Source organism: Lindgomyces ingoldianus, assembly GCF_010093535.1.
Source record: "Lindgomyces ingoldianus strain ATCC 200398 unplaced genomic scaffold BDR25scaffold_42, whole genome shotgun sequence".
NCBI classification, from domain to species: domain Eukaryota; kingdom Fungi; phylum Ascomycota; class Dothideomycetes; order Pleosporales; family Lindgomycetaceae; genus Lindgomyces; species Lindgomyces ingoldianus.
This window is the reverse complement of record NW_022985203.1, coordinates 281,189-307,778: the sequence shown is the minus strand read 5'-3', so window position 1 is coordinate 307,778 and position 26,590 is coordinate 281,189. Positions and strand designations below refer to the sequence as shown.

Below are 26,590 nucleotides of genomic sequence, written 5' to 3'. Positions count from 1 at the left end.
GGACACAGCTCGAGCGGTTTTGGTATGCAGCGGCTTCTCTTGACCCAACTTTTAGATCCACCTCTTGTGTGCTCATAATCCTAACTTCCTTTTCTTAACTTCCTTTCTTCCCTATTTGATCGTTCTCGTTTTCCGCGGTTGCCCGATCGCCCGGTCGCAATCAGTAAAGTCAGTTTGGCGTTGGGTTGCCAGCTCTAATGCTTCTCGCTGTAGGGACATCAGTTCTTGTATGCTAGAGGCTTCTTCCTCTCCAGTTCATCCATTCTTGCAACACAGTTGTCATTTCGATGGCTTACCTTTCCCAAAGAACATTCCAGGAAACACAGACAGAAAGCTGTACTCTAAGGAAAGTGTCTAGTCATCCCCGAATAGAGAAGTCTCAGTGTGCGTAGCCATTCTACAAGAATGACTACGGTACTACGAAAACGATCTCTCGACACGTTTGAGTGTGGAAGGGAGCGGATTGCTCGAACTAACAGACTGGTTGCCGTTGCCTGGTTGAGGCATCTCCGATTCAGTAGGGGCTGGCTGAGTTACTGCGCGGTGGGCTGTTGATCAGGGACTCAGGTACTATGTTCCTAAGCAGGAGCTGTTGATACGAGGAACCTTTATTATCGATGGTGCTGAAGAGTGATAATAAAGATGGTGCGGAGGAGAAGGATGGAGGTTTATCGTGAAGTCCCAGCTGGCTCACCCAAGAAGCTAGCGTTTAGCTCCTCCTACAAATCGCATCTCAACCCCACAACAGCCAGCGACGCCATCATGCTGAAATCCCTCTCACTGAACTTCTCGCTCACCTGGAATCGACCTCATTTCGCTGTTTTCTGCAAATTATGCACGGTTTCTGATAGAACCTCAGAGGACGTAGTTGTCGACTCAGCGGTCCGTACAGCCCCCCGGTCAACGCCGACAAGTAGGAAGAAGCCCATTTATCTCTTCATTCTTTGGATAACGCTCTCTTCTATCGCACTCTGAGGTCACCGTCCTGGAGGGCCTTGAGCAGCGAACAAGTTGATCTCGGACTGCACACTCCAAAAGGGGGTTGGCAGGCGTGCTTCGTTCTCGGAAGCATGAAACCGCGACAAACTCTTCGACAATTCAATGGCTGCAAGGAGGTTCTTATACCCCTTCGACCCCTCGGGCCCCTTTCCTTCGAGAGCTGGACGCGGGTGCCGCACCTCCTGCCTCATGTCCAATCCACAAGGGATCTCAGGAGGGTAACCAGATGGAGCAAACACACTAGCCAGAGAAAGATCTCAGCTGCCTGTTCACCGCGGGCTCGGCCCTCCCGCGAGAACTATCGTTCGAGCCGTCAGCCGCCTCATACTCAATCTGGCACTCCAGAGTGGATACTTTACGGCAATGGAACCGCGAGTAGCGACCGAGGTCGGACCCTCAAGAGCTCCCGAGGCGCGTTATTTCCACTGCTAGCCCTTACCAGGGCGCATAAGCTGGTATAAGTAAAAAGCAAAGAGGTACGAATATGTACCTACCCTAAATGTCTGCTCTGGCCGTATTATCTTGATTTAGGAAAACGATTCCTTTGGCACCCACCGACCAAGCCCAACACCGTCCAAACAGAACGACCCCTAAACCCCCACACCAGACGACGTAATGAGTCCGCAGCCGTCGGAAGAGGACGTGTCTGGCAAGGTCACTTCATCCCTTGCAAAGACTGCAATGAAACGAAAGATCTCAACCGCCCCCCCCCTTTCCAAAGAGCCATGCTTCAGGCACACTATACCTCGGCTCTCAAGATTGTTAGGACCAGTGTGTGTCACGAGGGCCCCTCGCGATTACCATATGTTAATAACGATCTCCACTCCTCCTATTTAATGTTGGACCTTGTCTTCGGTTGGATGAGGACCTCGGGGGAACCTCCGTCCCCAAGGCTATACTTGAGCGTTGAATCCAGATAACGGTGGCTGGAGCTCTTCAACCTGAGTGAGAAGTTCGTCGGATCATGCTCAGGAAATCGAGGACTCACAAAGGGGGCTGTAGCCAGGCTGGAATCGAATCGTATCGTGCACGTCCAGACACCCGCAGGGAGATAAGACCGAGTCTGACGGGATCAACTCTTCTCCTATATTCAAACAACGACTGGCAATGGAGTTGACCAGTGATGTTCACCTCGCCTCGAAGGCTCGAACGTTGCGTTAAGTGAGGTTCTTCGTCGCCGAGCTGTTCGCAAATGCATTGCGATTAGATAAGCTACTCGGGAAGCCACAACCTTGCCATGTTGATTTCTACGTTTGCCACCTAAGATATCTTAGACGAATCTCTTTTCGTTCGTATCTCGCACACTGTACCTGCACTCTTCAGGAGTTGCTCTCTTTCTTTGCACCCCCTCTGTGCAAAGGCGTCTTATTGAAGTCCTTATTTGCATCTAAATCAGTACCCAACCCAATATGCTCAGATTATGTCACTGTAGACTTGACCAAAACATTGGGCAATCACCTCTGGGGCCTGTTAAACATCAAACCAGTCATAGATACATCTCGATAGCTAGTCACACTAATGAAGAATATGGTCTATCCACCCTTCCATAGCCCGGATAGTGACATGAATATATACCAGTAGCTTCGAGGTGAAATGTTAGCTCGAGATAGTCATACAATTCAACAAGATCCTGATGCATGCTCACCTTTGGAAGAACTGTTCGGCGATATGCTTATGAATTCACATCATCACTTATAAAAGTGTGTTCGAGGTTCTGATCAGGATGCATTTCGTAGCTCGTGAGTCTTCATGAAGTGAGACCACAGCAATCCATCATGAGAGAAAGCTAATCCCCGGTGGACATTGTTGTCCTGGTATCATTTAGTTTACCATAACAAACGTAGCCGCTCATGCTAGCGCCTAACATCAAGCTCATTCCACCATAATTAATTCGTATGTGAAATGCATCAATGCAGCTCCCTCCATACTCCAATGATCACTGCAAATCGAAACCCGGCTCGATCCCGGCCTTCCTAAGCTTCTTGGCCTGCTTCTCCTTCTCAACTTTCTTGGCAGCCTTCTGGGCAGTTGCCAATTCTTTGACGAGTTTCTCGGGACCAAACGCGCATTGTCTCGGGTCGTCCTCCCTGTCGAGATCAACGGTACCGGCGATCATGACATTCTCTCCTCGAACGATCTGCACGCCTGGCTGGCGAACGTCAGCAATGAGCCACTTTCGGAGGGTGTTGTCATTCTCCCATTCTGGGTTTGCAGCGCTCCAGCGTTGTACCACTTCAGTGAGGACGAGGTTTCCATATTGATCATAGGACCGGAGGATGCCGATGAATTCGGTCTCGTCACGGAGGAGAACCGTGATCTTCTCTATGAAGTTGTTAAACAATTTCTCTGCGTGTTCTTGTGTACGAACGCAGAGAGACATACTGTCAACCAGGTCGAGAAGCATAGCGGACGTCAAGAACGCTTGCGGCGGCAGATCAACTGGTAAGACGGCCTGGGACTGCGGCACTGAAGCTGGGCCAAGAGCGGCGTGGTATTGGCTCGGCGGGGGTGCATTGTACACTCCTCCATAGCCTATCGAGCATGGGTGAGCTCCCAGCGAGAGTTGTAGATTTGGCAAGTGCAACGATCTTACCAGCGGCAGGCGGTGGTGTGCTCGCAGCTTCGGCGATGGCACCCTCCGCCTGGGGAGGCTGCATTGAGCGTGCGAGCATGGCACTGAAGTTCGAGGCCATGTCTTGAGCTCCCGCGGGGTTGCCGTGGGGTGGATTCGGGTTGTACGACATGACTGGGGCTCTCCGAATTAGTATTGGTTGAGAGGTGGAGAGAAGGTTCAGCGGTGTCGGGAGTGGTGAGGGAAGGGCGAGGTCATGGCGAGCGCGGCGGCGGGTTTTTCATCGACTGGTCTTTCACAGCTGTTGACGACGAGTTCCCGGATTAACATCGGAATTTCACCAGCATGGAACATTAGCTGTTCCGGCACCGACGCTAGCCCTTTGCGGTAGTGGAGCTTTGGTCTCTATGTGATGTTCCACAGAAATCCCTCTCATCTTGCATTTGCATCCTCGAAGTCGTAAAGCTTCAATCAAGTCTTCAATCGATTCTTCGTATTCCGTCTATTTCAGTAGTCAAGGGCTCTGCAAGACGACTTAAAAGTTGCTTTCAGAAGGTTGTCGGATGAGAGGTTGTGGTTCGTCCCCCAGATCCGAGAAGCTTCACGAGGTCTGGGCAACTTTTGTGGAAACCCGGCCAAACCAAGCCTGGGGGTGTTCGAAGGGCAGATCATTTAAAGAGACTGCTCTCTTCACACGAACTTCCCTATACAAATATCGATTCCCTTTCAAAACTGGCATCTGTCCGCTCCTTCTATTGTTGTTGTCCTTACGTCTCATATCTATTCCAAATAGCTCCACTAACAGGGCTCACGCTCGCAGAGCATTGAGAACACATTTACTGTTGCCATTCGCCGTCAACCGCCAACGCATTTCATCGCCCATTGAGAGCGAAACAAGGGCGCGAATTTCCATTCCCCTTCTTGCAAATACCACATTTAGCTCGTGCTGTAGTGACTGTCAGCATGGCGCTTCTCTTCCGCATGTTCTCAAACAAGTGGATCAACCCACCGAAGGACACCACTGGGGAGTCGTTTTCTGGAAAGAATGTCATCGTTACCGGCGCGAACACGGGAATAGGAATCGAAGCAGCCGCAAAGTTTGCCGCATTGGGTGCAGCCAAGGTCATTCTGGCTGTGCGAGATCTGAAGAAGGGAGACGCGGCCAAAGCGATTATCGAATCCCGAACCAGCAAGAAGGACCAACTGGAGGTCTGGCAACTCGACTTGAACTCTTATGATAGTGTGGTCGCTTTCGCTGAGCGGGTGAATACGCTTGACCACTTGGACGTCGCCGTCCTCAATGCAGGTGTACGTAAAATCCGCTTTGTGCAGTCAACGCAAGGCTGGGAAGAGACCCTTCAAGTGAACACTATTTCGACAGCCCTTCTCGGAATCCTCCTCCTCCCCAAGCTTCAGGAGTCAAAACGAATCACTGGCAAGATCCCAGTCCTAGAGTTCGTGAACTCAGGCCTTCACCAAAACGCCAAGATTGACTCTAAAATACTGAAAGGCGACAACATCCTCAAGGCCTACAATGCTCCAGAAAACTTTGGCGGCGGAAAACAATACTCGCTCTCCAAGCTCTTTCTCATGTTCGTTGCGAGCACACTCGCTGCAGAGGTTTCTTGTGAGAATGTCCTCATCACTTCAATATGTCCTGGTGCCGTAAAGACGGAGATCGGGCGAGACTTCAACTTCCCTGGTGTTGCAATTGGCCTCGCCATCTTCGCGGCAGTCTTCATGCGCACCCCGGAACAGGGCTCGAGAATGATTGTAAGTGGAACAACGCAAGGTGAAGGCGTTCACGGAAGGTTTTGGCAACACGATCAGATCCAGCCGATTGCTCCAAGCCTTGGTGGTGAAGAGAATAAAAAGATTGCCGCGCGGGTCTGGACGGAAATTATCCAAGTTCTGGGTGAAGATGTACCCCCTGTGAAAGAGGCTTTGGAGGGGATATTGAAGAAGTGACTCTGCACTCGAAGGGAGGGGCAGACTGCTTTTATTTGGAAGGAATTCTGCTCCGAGCTGTGGCGCAATTCAATACGCACCTCAAGGGGGGTTTGGTCTGTTTTCTAAACCTGCAGTATCAATATATCATTTCCGTATTCAACTGGAACTGTGCCCTACCGAGATAGTATCTTTAGGTAGCGGCCAAAGCCCTGTTCAACACGTAGTGATTTGGAGTTACTGTATGGAATGTAGACGTGTGTTTGCTAAGATAATTCATAACCACACGACTCAAAGTACTAGTTCGTAGATGTTCCAAGGTCGGATTGGATGTGGATAGTCCGTGGCCATGGTTTTCGGCCGGGGAGGTCAGGATGACGTCCGGGCTGTCAGAGCGGGAATCTCACATTTCGATGCATTTTGGCCGCAATGCCATCCCCTCCGCCCCTAAAAGTCCCCCCTTCGCACCCCCACAAACAAGAAACGGAGTTTGCTCCAGGCCTGGATGCCCACACCTCCTTTCCGCCGCAAGCCCACCGCCCACGGCACCGCATCGTTCCTGCGATACCTGTTCCCGCACACGAGACAGCGGGCACGCGCACGCCTTTCTAAGTTCCGCCACGAGACCCTGCCTTCCCTCCAACACCGGACTCAGTCACGCATATACAGATACATTCTGTACAGGCAGGCGCTCAAACTTAAGAGGAAACCGGGGATCCTGCAGAGATTGCGCGGCCATACGAGAAAGCTTCTAGGCTCCGATTACCTTGAAAATGAGGTTCGGCTGCGACGGCAGAAGTTGATGCAACAGCCGTACGGCTCAGACTCATCGAGGAGAAGTGCAATGAGTTACCCGGAGAGCTATGGGGCCCGCGAGCCTGGTGCTAGGAGGAAGAAGTTGGCGGGGTACTTGAAGGCGGCGAATGAGTTGAGACAGTCGTACCAGCAGCAGTATGCCCCCGGCTTCAGCAGGAACCAGTCGGCGTACGAGTATGAGGATGATACGCCGGGGAGCTTCCCAGATGCGGCGGTTGTGAGGAACGGGGATGAGGATATGGTTTTGTTTCCGAGTTATGCGAGGAAGCATGTTAAGAGCAAGGCAAGTCGAAGTCATGACGGATGTTTGGAGCCAGACTGACCACCGACAGCCCCAAGCAGAGCCTGGCACCATCCAAGACACCCCGGGAGACGGCCGCGACGTGCGAGACTTGACCGGCGCTGGAGATGCAGAGTTTTGGAAACAGCAATGGGATGCCTATGAGGATGACAATGCTCTCGTGGATGTCGATGTTCGAGGGTGGATTTACTCCCCGCACAAAGGGCAAATGTCGAGGAAGCAAAGGCTCTTCATTGGCCTAGCCCGCCAGCTTGTAGGAATACAGGCACCACCCGCTGGCACAAGACCTCCAAGCGCCAACATGAGTCCTGCCAGCAGCAGGGAACCAAGCCCGGGGAATATAGGTCACAGCGAACGAGCACGGGTAAGGCAGGCGCAGCGTGATGATATTCTGACCGCGAGGGAGGCCGAAGAGATTCTTAGGAAAGGTGAAAAAGAGGCAGAAGCAGCCTCTCAGGGAGCCTACAGCGAGAGGCCAACCCCTGACGACTCTGACAATACTTATCTATACCGTGCGCAAAGTAGAGATAGTGTTCGATCATCAGATTCAAGGGGTCATCTGCGCCCGCAAAAGGTCTCGCCAACCCCGTCCTCCAGTTCCTTCAAAGACGAGGAGAAGATCAAACCAATACAAAAGCGAGAGTCGTGGAGACAACCTGCGAATATGAGCCCGGCAGAGCTTGCGGAAGCGAATGCGCATCTGATGGCCAGACTTCGGCATTTCCTTGCTATTCCCATGGCGAATACACCGATAAGCGTCTTCTTCTACAATGACGAAATATCCAAGCAGAGGACTGTGTATACCAATCCTTCGGGCCACTTCAATGTTCGAGCAGCATTAGATTTCATTCCCACACATGTCCGGATCCTAGCATCAGATAAACTGTCCGCAACGGAGGAAATCATAGTCACGGAACCGCGCGGTGTCAGCTTGATCAGCGATATCGATGATACAATCAAACACTCTGCAATCAGTAGCGGCGCTCGAGAAATCTTCCGGAATGCATTCATCCGAGAACTAGGTGATCTTACAATTGAGGGCGTCAAGGAGTGGTATACTAAGATGGCGGAAATGGGAGTGAAATTCCACTATGTATCCAATTCTCCTTGGCAACTGTATCCTGTCATCTCGAAGTTCTTCTCAATGGCCGGCCTTCCACCTGGATCTTTTCATTTGAAGCAGTACAGTGGAATGCTTCAAGGGATCTTCGAACCCGTGGCAGAGCGGAAGAAGAGCACGCTCGATAAGATTGCTCGGGACTTCCCCGAGAGAAGCTTCATACTAGTCGGCGATAGCGGTGAAGCCGACCTCGAGGTCTACACCGATTTCGTCCTCGAAAATCCCGGGCGAGTTCTTGCTGTCTTCATCAGAGATGTTACAACGCCGGTTGGTGGAGGGTTCTTTGACCCTTCGGTAGGTCCTATCCCAGGGGACCGGTCGTCTTCACCTTCCCAGCGTGGAAGCGGAAGCACGCCGAGCCGTTACACCACGTCGTCTAGCGGCTTTGGAGAAGACGAAGACCCGGAGCTTAGAGCAGCTATTGAAGCTTCCCTTCGCGACATGGATAATGACAACGGACGAAAATCGAGATCCATATTCCCACAGATAGATGAAGACCACCCTGAGCTCCGACCCAAACTCCCTGCCCGCAAGACTACGCAGCCGCCACCTCCACAGCCAGTGGAGAAGCTCATTAACCTATCTGATGACGAGCCAGAATCTACGCCAGCCCTTCGCCGGTTGGCTACAGACACACTCGCCGAGAAGTCTGCGCATCGTGGCTCTGTATCGTCTACAAGCAGCGCAAAATCAGCACCACCCATGCGTCCAAGAAAACCCATTGCCCTCCGTAGTTCATCAGGCGAAGCCCAACTCGCAACCGGATCATCCATATCAAAAGCCCCACCACCGCCCCAGCCGAGGCGCCCATCATCTACCGTCCACCAATCCAGCCCGCTATCCCAGCCAATCCCTCCGACGCAATCAGAACCTCCTATCGCACCCAAACCCTCAATCCCACCTTCCCAACAAACATACGCCGGCATGGCAAGAGACAAGCTCCTGTCCGCTTATAACAACCTTCCTTCCGCATCTTCCTACCTACAGCCTTCCAATCCGACACTAAAACAAGCTCAAGCCTCCAACCCTTCCTCTGAACAGGGCGAAGGAGTCAAGAAAACCCCACCTCCGCCGCCTCCTCCCAGGAAAGGCGTGACATCCTATCCAGCAGTCGCATCCTCATATGTCGGAACAAAAGCTGCCAGCGCATGGAACTATGCCCCCAACTTGCCTCACCCCTCGACTCGCCCTACAGTGACGCAACATGCGAATTCCTACTCTACAACGACATCCACGCAATATCCAAACGCGAATTTGAATCGCACGAACACTGGCTCTACACTTGGCATGAATGGAAACAACACTACGAATGGAAACGGTATCAACAATGGAAATGGGAGTGGAAATGGAAATGGCAATGGATACAATGATCTCGCACAAGCCGGTATGAACAAACGCGAAATACTCTGGAGACAGAGATGGGCTAGAGCAGAACAAGTGTTTGCAGAAAAAGGCGTGGTGCTCAGGACGTGGCGGGTTGGGACTGATGTCTTGGCCGACGCGGAGCGGTTGGTTAAGGAGGCTGGGGAGAGGGAGAAGAGGGAGGGAGGTGGGGTTGGGGGGAAAGTAGGATTATGATAGTAAGGAAGCGGTGGTGGTGGTGGAGGTGGTGTGCAGCTCGCGAGCATTATCAGCACCTTTTGATTTGTATATTTTCACATAAGATATGTCAGTCTCAGGCTCCTCAGTACGGCCATTTCCTAAACGTAGCAGTGATACAGTATTAAAACAAAAAGAGTTTTCCCCCAGTATACATATATCGTATCACTTTTTTTCTATCACACCCCAACTAGAATACGAAAACTAAGAACTCATGCCTCAGCCCTACGACCTAAGCAACACCCCTCCTCCCACCAACCCTCTTCATTCCCTCTCTCACAACGTCACCAATTTCCAACCTCGGCAGCACCTTCTCTCCGCTCTTCTCCGGCTTTGGCATAAACCCTAGCTCGATCAAATACGCCACATACACACCAACAGTATCTTCCATCACAGCCGCGCCCTTACTCAAATCCTCGCCCGTCCAAATTGCATCGCTCTTCAGCGCCTGCGCCGCGTTCCTATCATCTAGTTCCGGTGCTCTCGTATCGGCAGGAAGATCGCCTGTGACGAAATGATACAACGGCAAGAGCGCGTGTTCATCCTTCGCGTCTGCGAATTCGCCTTGACCCGCGACGTATAACTCCATGTTCTTGCGCCAGACGTCGTAAGTGACTTGCGGGACGTTGTAGCCAAATTTCTCGAGAGCGCCCGTGAAAGCATTCATGGTTATGCGGGGATGGGATGTGATTTGCGCGACGCCGAGGGGGGATGTGGGTGGGGAGAAAGTGGAGGCGACGACAATGCGAGAGACGTGGGTTACGGGGACCATGTTTATGGTGTTTGTGACGGCAGGTCGAGAGTGGAGTTGGACGCAGCCTTTTAGCAAGCGGATCAGGAAGTCGTCAGTGTTTGTTGCTGTTTGGTTTTGGTTAGCATCATGGTCTCTTATGAGGGTTGGAGTAATAGGGCAAAATATATACTTACTTCCAGACACAGGATCGCCGGTTACATATCCTGGCCGCACTACAACACCCCTCAACCCCTTCTTCCCGGCTTGCCTTGCCAAGTACTCCGCCGCCCATTTGCTCTGTCCATAGCCCGTTCCTAAACCCTTGCGTGACCCTTCCAGGTCATCCGCTTCAAGGACACCGTTTCCACCTTCAGCCAGACTCTTATCAGACAGCTTGACATAGTGCTCAGAATCCAGCACAGACGTCGAGCTCACAAGACCAAAATTCTTCGCTCTACCTACTGCACAAAGCGCAAGCGCAGTCATCGTGCTAAGTACATTCGGTGCGCGGAGACGCGAGTAGGGCAGGACCCAGTGAACTAACGCTCCGTTGTGGATCACGACATCGACTTCATCAGCAAGGCGATTCCAGGTCTCGGGTGGCTGGCCAAAATTAGGTTTCTCAAGATCGCCGACCACGCATTCGAGTCGAGACGTCCAGCTGTCGACCCAGATACCATAAGCTTGGCATGTTTCCCTGATGCGACCAAGAGCGGCGTCTGCGTCTTTTGCCCGGACCAGAACGGTGACTTTCCCGGGTCGTGACAAAAGATCTCGGAGGATGTATGCGCCAAGGAAACCCGTAGCACCGGTTAGGAAAGTATGTACTTCTTGTCCGGGATTCAGTAGCTCTTTGGTCTTGAAGTCACGCAATTGTTTCGCGAGATCACGGGCATCAGCGGAGTAATCTTCATCCTCGACATCGTCCTCGATGGCTTCTCCGGTATCTAGACGAAGACCGATAGGATCTAGGGCCTGGTCGATACTGGCGGAGAAGCCGCGCAGGGTGGGATGCTGGAAAATGGTGTTCATAGGGACATCGACGTCTTTCCATTGTTGCCGGATCTTGAGAAGTAGTTGCTGTGCAATGATGCTATGGCCTCCAAGATCGAAGAAAGAATCAGAACCGCTAATACTATCAGCAGCGACGCTGTGAAGTAGGCCTGCCCAGATCTCCGCTACATGCTTTTCTGTGGGCGTTAGAGCTTTACCAAGCTGGGATGGTCGCCTCGCGCCTGCTGCTGCTAGTTGCTGGGGTTCTGGGAAGGGCAAGGCCGGACGATCGACTTTACCGTTAGGGTTTAGGGGGAATCGACTGAGTGGGACGAGCACAGAGGGCACTGCGTACGCCGGGAGTTTTTTTTTAAGATGCTCTCGCACATCGTCTCGGAGGTATTTAAAGCGCTTGAGCATGCCGACCATGCTCGTGTCTGTGGGGTTATCTTTCGCGCCCCTCTCTTCGAGCCACTGGTACCATCGCTTCATTTCTGGAACAATGTAGCTGACGAGAGTCGGTTCTTCGTATGCGTCACGTTTCAGCAAGGTGACATTCTCGCGAACTAGGGGATGAGCAGCGAGATGAGAGTCGATTTCGCCAAGTTCGATACGGAATCCTCGAATCTTGACTTGCGAATCAACTCGTCCCGTGCAGTGTACATTTCCATCTGGTCCATAGTGGCCTAGATCACCAGATCGATACAACCGGTCTCGTGGTCCTTTCCAGAACTGCCGCCACGGTTCGGGCTCTGTTTGGCTCTCCACTCTCTTTTTGTCTTCTTCTACCCACCTCTGTGGGTCAACGAACCAATTCTCAACGAACTTGGTAGCTGTGAGATCAGGCAGTCCCAAGTATTCTTCTGCAAGGCCGCCGGCGCGGACGTATATTTCACCGCTCTGTCCAGGTGCGCAGACCTTGTTCCGATCCTCGCGATCTACAACAAGTAGCTGGACGTTCTTCATTCCTCGGCCTGCAGGGATCACTTCTCCAAGGCCATCGAGAAATTCTGGGGCTTCACTCCGACTTGGCACTTCGTAGTAGCTCACTGCTCTCTGCGTCTCTGTGGTGCCGTACATGTTTACGATGCGAACGTTAGGCGCAAGATCTTGCAGCCTTCTGCAGTCTCGTTTAATCAACAGGTCACCAACGAAGAAGGAGTGATGCAGGGCAGGGAAAATTGCCGAAGCACCTCCGACCAGGATCTGACCCATAGCTGGGGTAAGATGAGTCACTGTTGCGCCGTATTTGCGCATCCACTCCGCCAATTTCTCATGCTGGATATCCTCCTTGCTCGGGACCAGTAATTGGGCACCGAGGAACAGAGGTGTGAAAATATCGCGCTGGATAGGGTCGTGAGCAATTCCAGACAACATGGTGAACTTATCATTTTCTGAGAGTCCAAAAGTTTCTGACATCCAAGGAAAGTAGTGTGTCAACGAGAAGTGCCGGCCTTTGACGCCCTTTGGCCTCCCTTCCGATCCGGACGTGAAGGACAGAGTTGGAGTAGAGTCTGGTCCTACCAAAACGCCTGGCAAGTCTGTCTTAAGTTTTTGCTGGTCGTCTAGGCAGTCCTTGCCGTCTTTGGGGCCCCCCACAAGCGAGCCATCGTCCTTCAGTTGCAAGGCCGGCACTTCGGCTCTTAGGTTCAGATTTTCTGCTACGTATGCACGAACTTGGTCCGAAAGGGGACCTGCTTCCTGAGTAGTCTTGTCGATTACGACGAGCGCCCGTGGTTGTGATACTTCTAGATAGATGCACTGTCTGTCTGGAGGGTATCTGGGCCAAGTATCAGAAAACGTTCCAGCGATAAGCCCGGACTTCTCACAGTGGATCTAGGACCGAGAATGTAGCTCCAGCAGCAAGTACAGCCATGATGGCCACCACCAAATCCACGCCCCGATGCGCGAAGATCATGACCACCTCCCCTCTTTGGACTCCATGTTGCACGAAGTGGTGTGCCAGAATCGAGGTGGCCTCGAAGATCTGCCTATATGTGAACCTCCGCTCTGGAGTGCTGCTTGTAGCTGTCTCGACGACACATGCTCGTGCGGGGTGTTTTCTAGCATTTGAGGCAAATATTTCGTGGATTGGACCCTTGAAATCAGACCAATGGAGGTCGGCAGTAGGGTCTGGGATGTCGAGAGAGGGGACTGAGCCCATTGTCGCGGTTAATTAGTTTTGTGAGAGTCTACTTGATGAGCAACGCCCCAGCCAACGATATGGAAGTTGAAGAAGTGGCTCAAGAGCAATTGACCCCAAACAAATAAAGCAGAAAAGTGCAACTGATGTGAGGCACAGCTTCTAACTACGAAATCAATAAATCGGAGGTCAGGCGGGGAGAAGAGGGATAAAAAGCGCGCATCGGGAATTTCTCTTGACTCATGCGACATCGGAACTGGACGCGCAGAGAGATTGTCCGGGAAATTGTGTGAAATCTGGGGTTACAGGAAGAACAGTTTCGCCGGCGCCCGAGATCAGCCCTAGAATTATTGGCAGCCTTCAGCCTCTTAGGAACACTGGCGAGAGCATCGTGCTGGGGGGTGTGCGACATGCTACGGGCAATATCTTCCTCCAATTCTTGACTACAATCTGCATTCTTGTATTGCTGTGACCTTCCTTCCCTTCCTTCCATCCTTCCTTCCTTTCCTTCTGTGGTTTCCCCTCTTCTGGCAACCGCCTGAGGCCGCTCCTGCCGCGCCGCGTCACCTAGGTGCTGTCGTATCTACGCTCATCTAAAAATTATAATCGCAGTCTCCACCGTCACTCTTTCACTGAGGACGTCTTCTAATGTCGTGATCGCCGTTCTCATTTCGCTGTATTCGTCGAAATGCCTGTCCAGCGATTGTGCTTCGGCCGCCCGCTACGGCTCCAAATGCCACCGCGACGCTTCCAGCTCCTCTTTGCCCTCAGTACGTTCTTCATTGTCACTCTTCGTCTGTTTGGTCCCTCCTCCTCTGAGATACCCTACGTCGACGAAGTCACGGAGCACCTGTCAAATTTCCCGCAGCCATTCGGACCCTCCGCCCACAAACCACCAGTACAACCCAACAGTACTGTCTCAAGCGCCTACCGCGCCATAGAGTGGCTCGCCGATTTTAAATGGCGAAATCCTTTCTCCTCTTCCACTACCCTTGACGAGAATCGCGCCGTGCTCCCGCCGCTTAAGGAACGGCCTCCTATCTACACATTCTATGATGCGCGTGGAAAGCAGGAGGAGGCTGTGTCAGAGGCCGAGCACAGGCTGATCCTGGCATGGAGAAGAGCGTGGTGGGCCCAGGGCTTCAAGCCGCAGGTGCTCTCTCGCGCAGAGGCTATGAAGCACCCCCAATACCAACTTGTACAACGGCTGAAGCTTGAGTCCAAGACCGAGCTCGAGCTGATGAAGTGGCTGGCCTGGGGACACATGGGAGGCGGTGTTCTCGCTAATTGGCTTGCCCTGCCCATGGCCGAGTACGACAACCCCATGCTGAGCTTCCTGAGGAGGAACGAATATCCCGTGTTGTCCCGTGTCGAATCATTGCAGAGTGGTGTCTTCTTCGGTGAGGCTGCTGCTGTCAATGCTGCTGTCAAGAAGGCCATCGACAACCCTCTGTTTAAGAACTTAACCGCAAACAAGGACAAAATTGCAGCATTGGGGAAGAAGGAAGGTGGGGTGATGGTCAGCCTCCTTCCGAAGAATGACATCGCGGTCGACTCAAAGGCCAATGGCATTGCCTACTATTCCACCAGCACAATTACCTCCACATACGAGACCCTCGCTAAGAAGATTACCGATAAGACCCGAGTTGAGGGGCTTGAGATGCTCGCAAGTCTCATCAACTCCCACCTTCACCTCACCTTCCAAAACATCTTCACCGAAGGTGTCTCCGTTCTGAAGCCTCTCCCAGAGCATACCACAGCACTGATGTATGAAGCTATCGACATTGCGCGCAACCTCACCCAGTGCCCAACGTCTCCTGTTCCCAAATCATGCCCTCCAAACAAGCCAAAATGCACGCCGTGCGATCCAAACAAACCCATGAAACTCGAACTCTCAACGTCGCACAAGAACAGCTCTGTGCTGTACACAATCAGCACGGTCCCGCACCCATATACTCTCAATCTTCTTCATTACACCCGCGACACGCTGGATAGCAACTTCATCCGCCGGCAAGCGGCCCGCAACCAATGGATCCTTGCCACAACCAAGGAACTTCTTGGCGACAAACGTAGTGGGCAAGACCGAGTCGTACATTTCAAAGAAGCCGTTGCTGCCCCACTCTCCGCCTCCAACTCCCTCTGGTTGACCGCCGAACGCGAATCCCAAGTCGACCTGGACTGGATCTTTGGATTCAACCTCCCACAAACCGCATCACCAAACAATGAACCCAGTTCTCCAGATAAAACATCCGAATTGATCATATTTCCACGGCCAAAACCACCAGCTCCCTTGCAAAATGTCGAAGTACCAGAGGAGAAGTGGATCAAAAAAGAGGAAGAACGCTTGAAAAAGGCAAGGGAAGCCCTCAAAAGCAAGAACAGACGGATGGTAGATATTGTCTTAATGGTAGAACAGTGGAATCTAGCTGATACCGAGGCCTGGAAATTTGCGCGTGCGTGGTCAGCGAGGAGAAGAGTCGAGCGCAGGAAGTGGGAGGACGAAGAGAAGAAGTATGCCGGAGCCGAGAGCAAGGCCGGCGTCCATTCCGGTGGCGGTGGAGGAGGAAGGTGGAGTGATAAGATATAGGAAGTTTGCCGTTGGATGGGTTTTGGATGCATGGGTGCTGGTGTTTGGACTTATGGTTTGGGTTTTGGCGTTCAGGTAGTTAGAGGAAGGGACTCTGATGTATTTTCTATCAGTGTGGAGTCAAGATCGGTGTAAATACCAATATATTGAGCGTTTTGTACTGCAGTCTACTATCTACATTATACCGTGACTATGCCCCAATTCAAGGCATAGGTTTATTTCTCCTGTACCTCAGTATTAGAGCTCTCTAGTGGAAGGGAGAAGACAATGCTTGTGATAGAATGTTCTCATCTTCTGTGAAGCTTTGGAGGGGCACCAAAGTCATGAGGAACCGAGTTCATGGCGAAAAGAGCGTATCCAAAGGCCTATATGCTCAAAGGAGTACTATGTTAACGACCGTACGGTGCGAGGAAGCGAAATAGTATTTCCGGGTATTGGAGCTAGGTGAAACAGTAGGGAGGCTAAACGCCCGCTCTTTCGAATTTGGTAATGCTGTCGTCGCACTTGAAGGCCTTTAGCGAGCCACTCTGTTGGAGCGGTGCGTAGAACTTTCTGGCTTTGTCACGGTACCGGTCGTGCACAAACAATACCAATGCTTTGCAAGATTTGATCGCGAGGATGAGAGTACAGACGAGTCTCACAGCTCAAGATTCTGGACCTGGAAGACTCTTTCCAAACAATCCTAACTGCTTTTTTGCTTCGACCTCAATTGATGCGTCCTTTGATGTCGATCTGTGTGGTGGGAGTATGCCCTGCACTCGGCGCTTGGAAGGTCCTAGGTTGACTCTCATGTGTTGTTGAAAGGATATAAGGATATATCAGTGAGAAATTTCACGTGGAATATATATAGTCATAGGAGGATAGTGTACTCGGCACCAAGTCCATTTACACGACATCCTGTGCGTGCTAGGGCCTGAATTAGTAGGTACGGTGTTGTCAGTCCGAAGCACTGACCTGGGAATTGAACTTATGACAGAACATGCTGCATTACGAGGTAGATAATTTATCTCCTGAGCCCATTCTCTGTTCCAGCAACATGTTAAACATACCAACTCCGATTAATATTCTCCATTGTGCACTACCATTCCGGTTTAACCCAGAGATAGACATATCACCTCCCCAACACCAAACCCCATTTACTCATAATCTCCATCATCATATACTGCGTTCCCAGAAAACAATGTCGCACTAGCTGCAACTAACAATCCCATTCCTTTCGCTATCCCACAGCAATTTTTCACAAGGTTCACTACGATCTTAGGTACAGAGTTCTCTTCCTTTTGCACGTCGATATTTCCCAGGTCGTAAGTTCTACGCTGGGCTTCGTAGGTCATGAATTGCGGTTCGAGGCCTTGGATACTGAGTCTTTCGAGAAGCGGTGTAGTTGGGGTAGCAGATGTGCCCAAGCAGGCAGCGTGATTGCACATTTTGTTGTGAGAGGAGATTTGACTTTTGGGTTGCATCGTGGAAGACAGATTCTAGAGCTGTGAGATTAGGGTTGAATGATAGATGAGCCACTTTCCTTAGTCCAAGATGATGCTTGCAGATGGTCGAGGTGCGCAATACGCGGTGAATTCAAATTGAGCGAAGGGCTTCCGGTTGGATTTAGTGTGCTGAGAGGCTAAAAGGAGACGACAGATTTCAGGGAGGGGAGGGTGCGTCTAAATAGAAAATCAAAAGACACGATTCATAACAGGAAAGCATTAATAGCCGTCTTTGATAACGTGGTAGGACAGGATCCACAGTTCACCTTGACCCTTACCAAATTTCATTTCCCCACAGTACCAATTCCCTCCCCTCCTAAGACTACGTGCCCCGGGCTCGGTGGCACATCACCCGTTTCCCACACACTCGCATTATTTCTCAAGGCAAATTCGATCGCTCCCCCGTTTACCATCATATGCTCATGCTCGAACTAGTTCCTATTCTAAGCCTGACCGTCGACTTTGACAGATTGCACATAATAGCTATCTTGGCTTAGCCCAGAAGCCGTGATACGTAGGGCCTTGATCGAGTTAATGGTCATGTTGATGTCAGAGAACCATGGCGATTCGAGGAGGTAGACTGGCTGCGTGACTATGGGATAGATGCTGAGCATTTGCTAAATGAGCTAACTGTTTAAGGCGCCGGCGTCTGAGTTGCCGGTGACGCCGTAATTCGCATTATGAAAGCTAGGCAATATCAGCATGAATAATAGGATAGAGTAAAAGTTTTTGGTATACTATTGATTCGCAAGAGCACGAGATCGCTGCACACTTTTCCACTGCTTGTTGATGTAGTTGTAAAGATACGGGGGTGGCGAAGTTAGGCTCGTTCCTCCGAGCACTATTTTAGTTTGGTATCAAAAGGGAAGCAAAGGGGGCGCACCCAATATTCATCAAGGTATTGATACCTGCACCGTTCGCTCCAAGATTTTGCTGGCTGGTGTTTGGCATGAACTAGAATTGGTGAGCAATGCATCTGTGGAAAGGAAGCAGACGCTCACAATGTAGTCAAGGTGAGACCCAAAACAGGAAGGCCCCCCCATAAACTCGATTAAGGTTTTAGCATTATGCCGTATTACAAAGGAATACTCTTCCACATGTTAGTTTCTATATCGACTATGATGAAATAGTATTCACCAAGTGGAGCTGCTTCATAGGAGATAGCCGACCATTCGCATTCTGCGCATAGCGCTAGATTGTATCCCGTCGAACTGAATGAGCTATTCGTAAATTTCGATGTCAAGAATCCGAAAAAAAAAATGGGCGTTGTGTTCACGCTTTGTACTTTGTAATCCCAGATGAGATGCTAGCCAGCAGACCGATTCAAATATTTCTGCACATCCCTAGGTTTCTCCCTTTTCGCGACTTAGCTTAATGCAAAGTCATTTAGTGAATACTCCACCGCAGAGGAGATGCGCCAGCCACTCCAGTTTAAGGAGATATATCCGACCTCGAGCCAGTCGTAGAGAGAGCCCCGGCCTTCCTTGACGCTGCCTGTTAGATTATCGAGGCTGTAGGCATTGTAAGAAATGACATCTGCTCTTTTACCATGGCAGCATATTTATTAGTCCAGTTAGTGGCTCCTCGTAGTCCCTTAACATAGGCGTCGGCGAGTACATTGTCGGCGTTGCTGCCACCTTGGACAACACCGCAACAATTCCCAAATCGTCCTTCAGGAATATAACCCTCATATCGCCAAATATCTATCAGCGCGCGGATTTTGTTTTCGTGCACTTCAGGCTGTATCAACAGGTGAAGAGAATATGTATTGCGAAATGGATCCCCTGAGGTAGATCAGGCGCTCACGACACTTACAAAAAGTGTAAAATTCACCCCAGCACGGTTTGTTAGATTCCCAGAGCGGATTCTCTCCTGTGTGGTCTCGAAGGCATCAGGTGCATGAAGTATAGTGAAGAGTAGAGAAGAATGGGATTTGTCTGGTTGACAGACTCGTCGGTATTCACTTCAATCTTACTGAATACATTGTTATTTTATTCTTCAACGGACGTGCTCACATTATCATTCAGATTCCAGGATCGAATATCCGGGTTCTTGTACGAACATGCCCTTTCTGCTGATATAAACGAGATTCCAACTCTTGTCCTAACCATGGATGCGCCACTGCTGTTCCAGCTGAACAAGGCACCGACGCGGTCGTTGAGAGACACTGCGGTTCGATTTTTGCCACCCAAAATAGCTAGGGGAATTGACTCACTGCCATCAGTGTGGTATCTTCTAATTGGATCCGTATTACGCCCATGGAAACCCTGAGCTTGGTCGGGTCCATTCTCAAATTCGCCACAGAAAAAGACCGTGAATGGCGCGCTTTCGTTCCATCCGCCGCCGTAGGTACTGTAGCCAGTATATGTGCTCCCATTCTCCGAAATGTTGATTTCTCCTCTTTGATAATTTTGAACGCTATAGTCTCCATTTTCATCGAGGAGATAGTGAGAGACATCAACAAGTACATGTTTCTCGCCGCTCGGAAAGGAATATTGCGTGATCACTGCATGTCTGGCACCGGACAGTTCAACCGTGACACTATTTGCCAATTACGTCTTGAAATATCCAACGTTTGCGGTATCATTCCAAACTCACGCTTGCCAACACGTTCGGTTATCCAGGATATTCACAGGTGCCTCTGCAGTCGTAAGAGGTATCTGGGGAATAATCCCGTATTTAGGAAATCCTCCAGTTCCTGACTCATGCATCATCGAGATGGCAGTAACATTTCCATGGGTGTGTATCCGCCATTAAGCGTTGAGATTGAGCGATTCGCTTCGTAGGTATCGATTCCGACCTTGACAACGCCGACTGGAACAGCTCCACCAACGAAGATGTCACCGTCACGGAATGCTTGTCCAGGTATTAGGCCTTCGGATCCAATGAAAGGATTCACATATTGCGAGTAATAAACCTGGGCCAGTACCTAATGTGAGAATGCTAACGTATATAAGAGGTTTATGAATCCCAGCATGTTAGTGGTCAATTGAGCTCCGCAATTTCGCATGCAGTTGATCTGGGGTAACATTCTTTCGATGGACAAGTTGATGTTCACCGACTTTCTCCGCAGTGCTCTACGCTCCCCAATTAGCGTCAGAGTAAGTTTACGATTAGACGGTCGACGATGCTTAAATCCTTCGGGAGGGTTGGGGGATTATCTGTGACGTCAGTGTTCCAGGTGTGGGCATGCTGCAAGCTTTTGCAGATTTCAGGGAAGCTTGGTGAATCTTGCTGTTGAGCTTCCTCGGCTCCTGTGTTAGTAGGGTATTGTGCAGGCAAGTAACAATATATTCCTGATATGGAGTACCCGCCTACGAACATCTCTCAAACTCACTGAACTCCTCGACAGCTAACAACCTCTCTTTAGGTATCTTTCAATAGACGCTCTTGGGCCAAAAATAGAGCATGAGACCTCTCTGATTGTAACTTGTATTGCGCATGCAGTTCAGCCCTCCACTTTTCTTGAGGGGCGCCTCTCTCCTTGTAAAGCACTATTTCTTCCACCAAGCGAGGATGCATACTCCAACGCCCAAGGTAGTTAGTCTGACTCAAATTCTAAAAATCGCTCTTATAGGCCGGCGTTTCTTGGCCGGGGTCGTTGTGTGACTTGAAGTCGTGATAGGAGACGGTGCTAGAGGCAGAGTGTTGAAAGCGAAGATGAACAATTGGTCGTGATAGGGAACGCATGTGCCGAACCTCCATCATCTGGATATGCCCGAAAGAGGCTGGATACCTGACAGCTGTAATTTCCACAAACACATGCCCCTGTAGAGACGCTCAGCCTAGCATATACTGATCGGATTCGAAGCTGGCTTCAGTTGGCAAGTAATATCATTGAAAAGTCGATATTAATCGATAGGTGGAAAGTGGAATATGGCAGGGTGGAATTCATTGTACGGTCTTTGGATCTGATCGTAAAGACAACACTCGTGTTTTGTTTCCGACGAGCGAAGCGCATGGTGGGATTGAGAAGGTACGGTTACGGATTCTCATCCCAAAGAAGGTGAAATATGTCCTTAAACACGTTGTAAATGTCGAGAGAGCGCCATATCTGCAGGATTGACCAGTCGATTGGAATGTGAAGAGCTGTGCTAGGATTCTCCCAATTGGCAATACACCCAGAAAAGGAAATAAAACCAAACCAACTACGTTTGCGTAGTCTAGCTTAGACACTACGTCAAATTGTATTGAGGTCTCCGGATCGAGTCTCGAAGTGTCATATCTGCCTAGTGTGAGGCTTGCAGACGTGTTTTCTTGCATCGACGGTGATTGCCTTTCCTCATCCATGAATTTGAGAATTGGAGAGGTAATTAGTACTAGAACTAGAAAAATGGCCTACTGTAGAGCTGAAAGATATCCTCGGAACCTGCGCGATGCTTTTCAAGTTGCCGATGTAGGGGGTAAACGGGGCCGCTAATGTCCACGGAACGACTTGACAGGACGAATAGAACCATGAAATGCCTTTCGAATTTATTTGGGTCATGAGTTGACTCGTAAGCTGAAGGTCTTTTACTGATTTGGCCAACTGTGAACACAACCATTTCGTGCTTCCGTTTGCTCCGTACGGTTTATTTTGGGTGAAGTTTAGAAGTCGATCTTATTTTGTACTTTGAATAATCCACCCCCTTCCATGATCAATGCGAATCCATTGAAGCTCGTGGTGGTCTCTTAGATGGTGTGCGCGGCATCTTCACACCAGCCGGGCTCCAAGGGAAAAGACGTCAAGAAAGCTTCGAAACGTTAGGACAGGAGTTCCAATGCCAAAGTCGAACGATAATTATGGCCCATCTGGTCTCTCCCTATTGCCTATTAGTGTCTTATTCATAGTTGATATACGTAGTGACTTAGCATTTCCTATTAGGTAGACTGCCAGAGGAGCTATTTGGCTAGTACAGTCGAGTGATGCATGTGCAGAGAAATATGGCAATAAGCACAAAATTATGGCCAGTTGCTATAGGAAAAGGGTCCAAGTTTCCAGCTTTAAGGACATTCTGACCACTCCAATATGTAACTGTCGCGATACAAAATGGTTCCAAAGGAAATATTGATTGACTGCAAAGGTACTTCGTCTGCTACGAATTTATTTCCGTGTGCTACGAGTTCATCTCTGAGTACAACATATATTCAAGTATTCATATAATGGCAGCACCTCTGTCTCACCGCTTCCGTCAAAGGCAATTCATTAATAGTTTAAATATGGACTTGAGATAAATGAAAGATCAGCACTCAACTCAACTCCAAGCAAAGCGGGAGCCCTCTTCACAAGCTCAAGCAAAGGTCATATCCTCGTCGCCGTCCCTGCCGAATATTCGCCAAGGAGAAAGGGCAAACTCGAAATTAAAGCCACCTCTTAAACCACTCAATCGCCTGCTCTTTTGCCGCATCTGCCCCTTTCGCGTCGGCCTCATACCCGGGCCTCGCTCTAACCGCAAATCCGTGTGGACAATTATCATAGTATGTGATCTGATAATTGATTCCATCCTCACCCTCGCCCTTCCCGATTGTCTGCCTCAAAATTGCCTCAGTCTCTTCGACCTTCCTGGTGGGAAGTGCAAAGTCATCTCGAGCCTGAGCAATAGCAACGGGCGATTTGAACCTCGTGATCGCATTTAGGATATCCGTGGGAACATTCAAACCTGAGGGATGCGCACAGAACTGGGCGTCAATGAGGCGCTCGGATCCGCCTTCAACGGCGGGCTGAGCGCAGAGATTGATGCTTTGGTATCCGCCCCAGCAGAATCCGGCTACGCCAAGTTTCGCTCCAGGAGGTAGATCTGCTTTGACCTTTCTGGCGTACTCCAAACATGGTTTGAAGGAAGCCGGACTAGAAGGGAAAGCCCGCCAGAAGAATGGCACAAAGTAGGTCATGGCTCTCGCTAATGCCATAACTCGTTTTATTTGGCCCCATATGTTGAAGAAGGACACTGGCTCTAGGACTTCGTCCATTATGGGCATCACATCCGGTGAACAAGCGCCTCCAGGGATGATATCAGGGACGAGCACTCGGAAGCCTGTTGCAGAGGCGTAGGCATCAGCGAGAAGTTTGTTATTGACGAGCTTGAGGCCGAAGGCATCTGTGAGGAATATGACGGTCGATGCAGAAGTTGTGGTTGATGGAGTCCCCGCGACGTAGGTGGAGAGACCATATTGTGCGGAAATTTCCCCTGTCGGGTCGCCGGTCGCTCGGCCACCTCGGAAACAATCTCGACAAGTCATTTTGACTGAATGCTAGGTCAATGAACTGTTTATGGATAGTATAGGAGGAAGAGGGTTAATGTTGGATTTAAAAGTGGTTCAAGTATGGAGCGTTGCTATTTAGCGGAACTTTCGGCTCCGAAATCCTTTGTCTGGAAGCAGGTCGGAGAACCTCATCCCGATGCAGGGCAACTTCGATCCCCTGACCGACAAAGTACATCCTCGAGAAGCTGGTACATTATGCGATGAACGAGGACCAACAAACGGAAATATTCAGGATTTAAGGCGTCCATTTGGCGCAGTGACGTCCCGTCTCCTCTTCCAGTGAGCAACGAAGACATCTCGACTTTCCTAAAAAGGGTTAGCAGTTTCCTTTTTAGATCGTGGCTACCTGCTAAATTCCAGTTGGCGATCTCGTTGTCGAATGGGAGCGAAGAAGAGAAATAGTGGCTTACTTGGAACTCTAGTGCAGTGGGGGTGCTGGATGGCCTTAGCAGTGCTTACTTCATTTCGAAATAGAAATGGGCATTTCCAGTCATGAACCACAGCACCATTCTCACCCGTTTGACAGCGGCTCGAAAATGGAGGAAACTCGAGCAATTCTGGCCCGTGATGAGATCATTGAGCGATCGTCATCAGACTATGATAAAGAGAGTAAAGTCTGGTCTGCGCACAAAAACAAACATCCGCAACTCGTAGCACGGCCGAAGTCAATCGAATCGCTGTCTCGCCTGTTAAAGCTTTTGAACAAGACTGATATCGACTTCGATGTACGGTGCGGTGGCTGCGGATCTGCTTCTGCTAGTGGGGTGCTGATCAGCATGTCTGCATTTGATGGATTCGAGTTCAGTAAGGAGGAGGAGACGGTTATTATTGGCGCAGGACAGTTATGGCGTCACGTGGACGCGAAAGTTGAAGAATTTGCCCCCGGGTACTCCGGTGAGTAGTGGTGAAGTGGATGAGATGAAAAATTAATAGTTTATAGTCCCTGGGGCGAGATGCCCCTATGTCGGCGTCGGTGGAGGTACGCTGCAAGGAGGAGTTTCGTGGATGTCTTCAGAATTCGGATTAACATCTGACCCTCAGAACATGCTGGATGCGCAGGTTGTCAAGATGAACGGGGACGTATTGTGGGCCTCACAGGATCCTGAGCTGCTATGGGCTCTTCGAGGTGGCGGTGGAAGGTTCGGAGTGGTGACAGCTCTGAAACTGAAAGCGTACAAGTACCCGAAAACAGTGTACAGCGGAATGATTCTTTATCCTCGAGAAGCACTTTCTGCACTGGCAAAAGCCGTCCCTGCGTTTGCGGATCGAAACACGGATCCAAAGATAGCAGTCCATTTCTACTGCCTCGACATGACGCAAGGCGCGTTTGTCGGGAAGCCTTCTGTCCCAGGACTAGGGCTTCTCGTGTACGATGCCCACGGAGAGGAACATGGTCGAAGCGAACAGGGATTCAAGTGGGCTCTCGACATTCCGGGTGCAACGGATACTACTGCAGCAATGAGTTATAGACAGGTGAATGCTCTTAGTGGTCAGTGAATCCCCTTCAAATGCTACGCATCAGTCTAACGAGTTAAAGATAGTATTGAAGCGATACGAGGAGAAACAAACCAGATGATGACCGGAGTTGTCGTTCCTATCGTAACGGAAGATCTGATTTTGCGAACCTGGAAGTGGTTCGATGAGACTCTGGTGTGGGAGCCGAAACTGAATGCGGGCACCTTTGTTCTGATCGAGATTATGCAGAGCGTAAGGCTTCTAATGTTTAGAAACGTGTTCATGTTCATGCTGACAGTCCTAGAATGCCTTCAATACTGTGAAGTCGCGCTCTGCTACAGGATGGCCACGTCCAGATGGCCGCCACATCTTGCAACTTGGTTGTGGAGCTCTCAACAGAGAGTGCACCGAAGAATTGCACAGGAAGGCGATTAAAGCACTCGCAGAGGGGGCGGAGCAGATTTTAGATCGATATTCCGTCAGCGATTGCCTTCCAAGGGATTTCGAAGAGTTTCATGATCCAGTCGAGGTATGCATTACGTGAGTGAGCTGTAGATAAATCTGACAACAGCAGATGTTTGGAGAGAATGTCGAGAAATTAAGGGCAATCAAGAAGCGTGTTGATCCGAAGAACAGACTGAAAGGGGCGTATTCAATCTAGAGAGACGGAGAATTGGGTGACACTATTACCTTTGCAGTTAAATTATTTAAGGGAAAACCTTCGCTACAGGTGCACGCGCGAACGGCCAATCGCCTGCCGACGTTGTATGTCGACAGCTCTTTACGGTAATTTACTTATGTCACGTTGCTAGCTAGCTTCTTCATCGCATTACCGTCGGATGATGGATGAAATATTAAAGGACCAAAGATTCAATCGGCTCTCCTACTATTCCGAATTGTTACATCTGGCTGCTTTCCCTCTCCACTCACCATATTCAGGAGTCGCGCTCCTCGAGTCTCGATGGCGTGTGAGGCCGGCTAGCAGGCTCCGCCATGATACGTGAGCATCGCTGCAAGCATTCGCGAGCAATGAAAGCAAAGCAGGTAGGAGAGACCTAATTCCCACCGCACTCATGTTCGAAGATCGACGAGGTATTTGGATTCATAAGGTCAAGAGAGTGCGTGATGACTGGCAAAGGAGATACACGATTCAAGTCCTTTGGGGTCTTCGTCGAGCTGATAAAGATGACAAATATCCAGCAAGAAAGGCTAGATGGAATGACAGCGGTCTTGAGACCGGAGTATTGAGTACAAGCTATCAGTGGGTGAACCTGTCGTTTCGTGGGTTTCTGCTATCTTAAATGCGCTATCTGTGATACTTCTGGCGCATGTATTTCATCATACTCAAGACCAGTACAGAAACAGCCGCTAAGTCATTTACTGTGTTTGAATTACATAATCACTGATTACTCTGCTCAGAGGCTAATATCACCAATGAATCGAACGTGAGGCTTGAAAAAAGCACAATTAAGCGAAACTTAGCTTCACTCCAGAGCCGGCCATCCAGTGGATGAAAATACGCCCCGAACTATGTGGCAACGTGTCATTGGTGATTCAACTGTGGAGGATCCGCTGAGGCTGAGAACAGAATGCGTGCA

The 26,590-nt window shown here is 50.2% G+C and overlaps 9 protein-coding genes across 9 annotated transcripts; 4 read left to right on the top strand and 5 right to left on the bottom strand.

Annotated features, from left to right (window-relative positions):
• Positions 1–2,762: 2,762 nt before the first annotated feature.
• BDR25DRAFT_271175 (uncharacterized protein) lies at positions 2,763–3,857 on the bottom strand. The gene is made up of 3 exons (XM_033687247.1): positions 3,593–3,857; positions 3,382–3,531; positions 2,763–3,321 (listed from the first exon to the last, which is right to left on the bottom strand). The coding sequence occupies exons 1-3, from the start codon at positions 3,741–3,743 to the stop codon at positions 2,936–2,938; spliced, it is 687 nt and encodes a 228-aa protein (XP_033541773.1). The 5' UTR covers positions 3,744–3,857; the 3' UTR covers positions 2,763–2,935.
• A 624-nt stretch (positions 3,858–4,481) lies between these two features.
• BDR25DRAFT_296114 (uncharacterized protein) lies at positions 4,482–9,333 on the top strand (the record flags this gene model as incomplete). The annotated part of the gene is made up of 5 exons (XM_033688893.1): positions 4,482–5,503; positions 6,000–6,605; positions 6,652–8,413; positions 8,624–9,073; positions 9,137–9,333. Exons 1-5 carry the CDS (start codon positions 4,535–4,537, stop codon positions 9,331–9,333), a joined length of 3,984 nt encoding a protein of 1,327 aa, XP_033541772.1. The 5' UTR covers positions 4,482–4,534.
• A 182-nt stretch (positions 9,334–9,515) lies between these two features.
• On the bottom strand, positions 9,516–13,475 carry BDR25DRAFT_396541 (large subunit of L-aminoadipate-semialdehyde dehydrogenase). Its single transcript, XM_033698440.1, has 3 exons — positions 12,910–13,475; positions 10,282–12,860; positions 9,516–10,212 (listed from the first exon to the last, which is right to left on the bottom strand). Exons 1-3 carry the CDS (start codon positions 13,242–13,244, stop codon positions 9,587–9,589), a joined length of 3,540 nt encoding a protein of 1,179 aa, XP_033541771.1. The 5' UTR covers positions 13,245–13,475; the 3' UTR covers positions 9,516–9,586.
• A 131-nt stretch (positions 13,476–13,606) lies between these two features.
• BDR25DRAFT_306984 (uncharacterized protein) lies at positions 13,607–15,963 on the top strand. Its single transcript, XM_033690755.1, has one exon. It carries the CDS (start codon positions 13,912–13,914, stop codon positions 15,808–15,810), a length of 1,899 nt encoding a protein of 632 aa, XP_033541770.1. The 5' UTR covers positions 13,607–13,911; the 3' UTR covers positions 15,811–15,963.
• BDR25DRAFT_361146 (uncharacterized protein) lies at positions 15,920–17,273 on the bottom strand (the record flags this gene model as incomplete). The annotated part of the gene is made up of 9 exons (XM_033696370.1): positions 15,920–16,000; positions 16,041–16,096; positions 16,127–16,175; positions 16,213–16,366; positions 16,401–16,446; positions 16,478–16,596; positions 16,680–16,776; positions 16,860–16,949; positions 17,000–17,273. The coding sequence occupies 9 exons, from the start codon at positions 17,271–17,273 to the stop codon at positions 15,920–15,922; spliced, it is 966 nt and encodes a 321-aa protein (XP_033541769.1).
• Positions 17,274–17,578: 305 nt separating this feature from the next.
• Positions 17,579–20,618, bottom strand: BDR25DRAFT_328967 (uncharacterized protein; the record flags this gene model as incomplete). The annotated part of the gene is made up of 15 exons (XM_033692425.1): positions 17,579–17,725; positions 17,756–17,886; positions 17,926–17,981; positions 18,033–18,119; positions 18,178–18,248; positions 18,296–18,384; positions 18,432–18,600; positions 18,697–18,777; positions 18,843–19,078; positions 19,110–19,161; positions 19,241–19,268; positions 19,302–19,835; positions 19,893–19,996; positions 20,095–20,223; positions 20,406–20,618. 15 exons carry the CDS (start codon positions 20,616–20,618, stop codon positions 17,579–17,581), a joined length of 2,127 nt encoding a protein of 708 aa, XP_033541768.1.
• Positions 20,619–21,008: 390 nt separating this feature from the next.
• BDR25DRAFT_361144 (uncharacterized protein) lies at positions 21,009–22,508 on the top strand (the record flags this gene model as incomplete). The annotated part of the gene is made up of 11 exons (XM_033696369.1): positions 21,009–21,064; positions 21,106–21,300; positions 21,382–21,446; positions 21,512–21,603; positions 21,644–21,690; positions 21,737–21,775; positions 21,802–21,887; positions 21,952–22,017; positions 22,047–22,136; positions 22,212–22,326; positions 22,358–22,508. The coding sequence occupies 11 exons, from the start codon at positions 21,009–21,011 to the stop codon at positions 22,506–22,508; spliced, it is 1,002 nt and encodes a 333-aa protein (XP_033541767.1).
• BDR25DRAFT_306983 (alpha/beta-hydrolase) lies at positions 22,374–23,585 on the bottom strand. Its single transcript, XM_033690754.1, has one exon. The coding sequence runs from the start codon at positions 23,511–23,513 to the stop codon at positions 22,635–22,637; it is 879 nt and encodes a 292-aa protein (XP_033541766.1). The 5' UTR covers positions 23,514–23,585; the 3' UTR covers positions 22,374–22,634.
• A 194-nt stretch (positions 23,586–23,779) lies between these two features.
• BDR25DRAFT_306982 (cysteine desulfurase) lies at positions 23,780–25,852 on the top strand. Its single transcript, XM_033690753.1, has 6 exons — positions 23,780–23,852; positions 23,960–24,431; positions 24,478–25,026; positions 25,075–25,244; positions 25,297–25,521; positions 25,567–25,852. Exons 2-6 carry the CDS (start codon positions 24,014–24,016, stop codon positions 25,651–25,653), a joined length of 1,449 nt encoding a protein of 482 aa, XP_033541765.1. The 5' UTR covers positions 23,780–23,852; positions 23,960–24,013; the 3' UTR covers positions 25,654–25,852.
• The last annotated feature ends 738 nt before the right edge of the window (positions 25,853–26,590 follow it).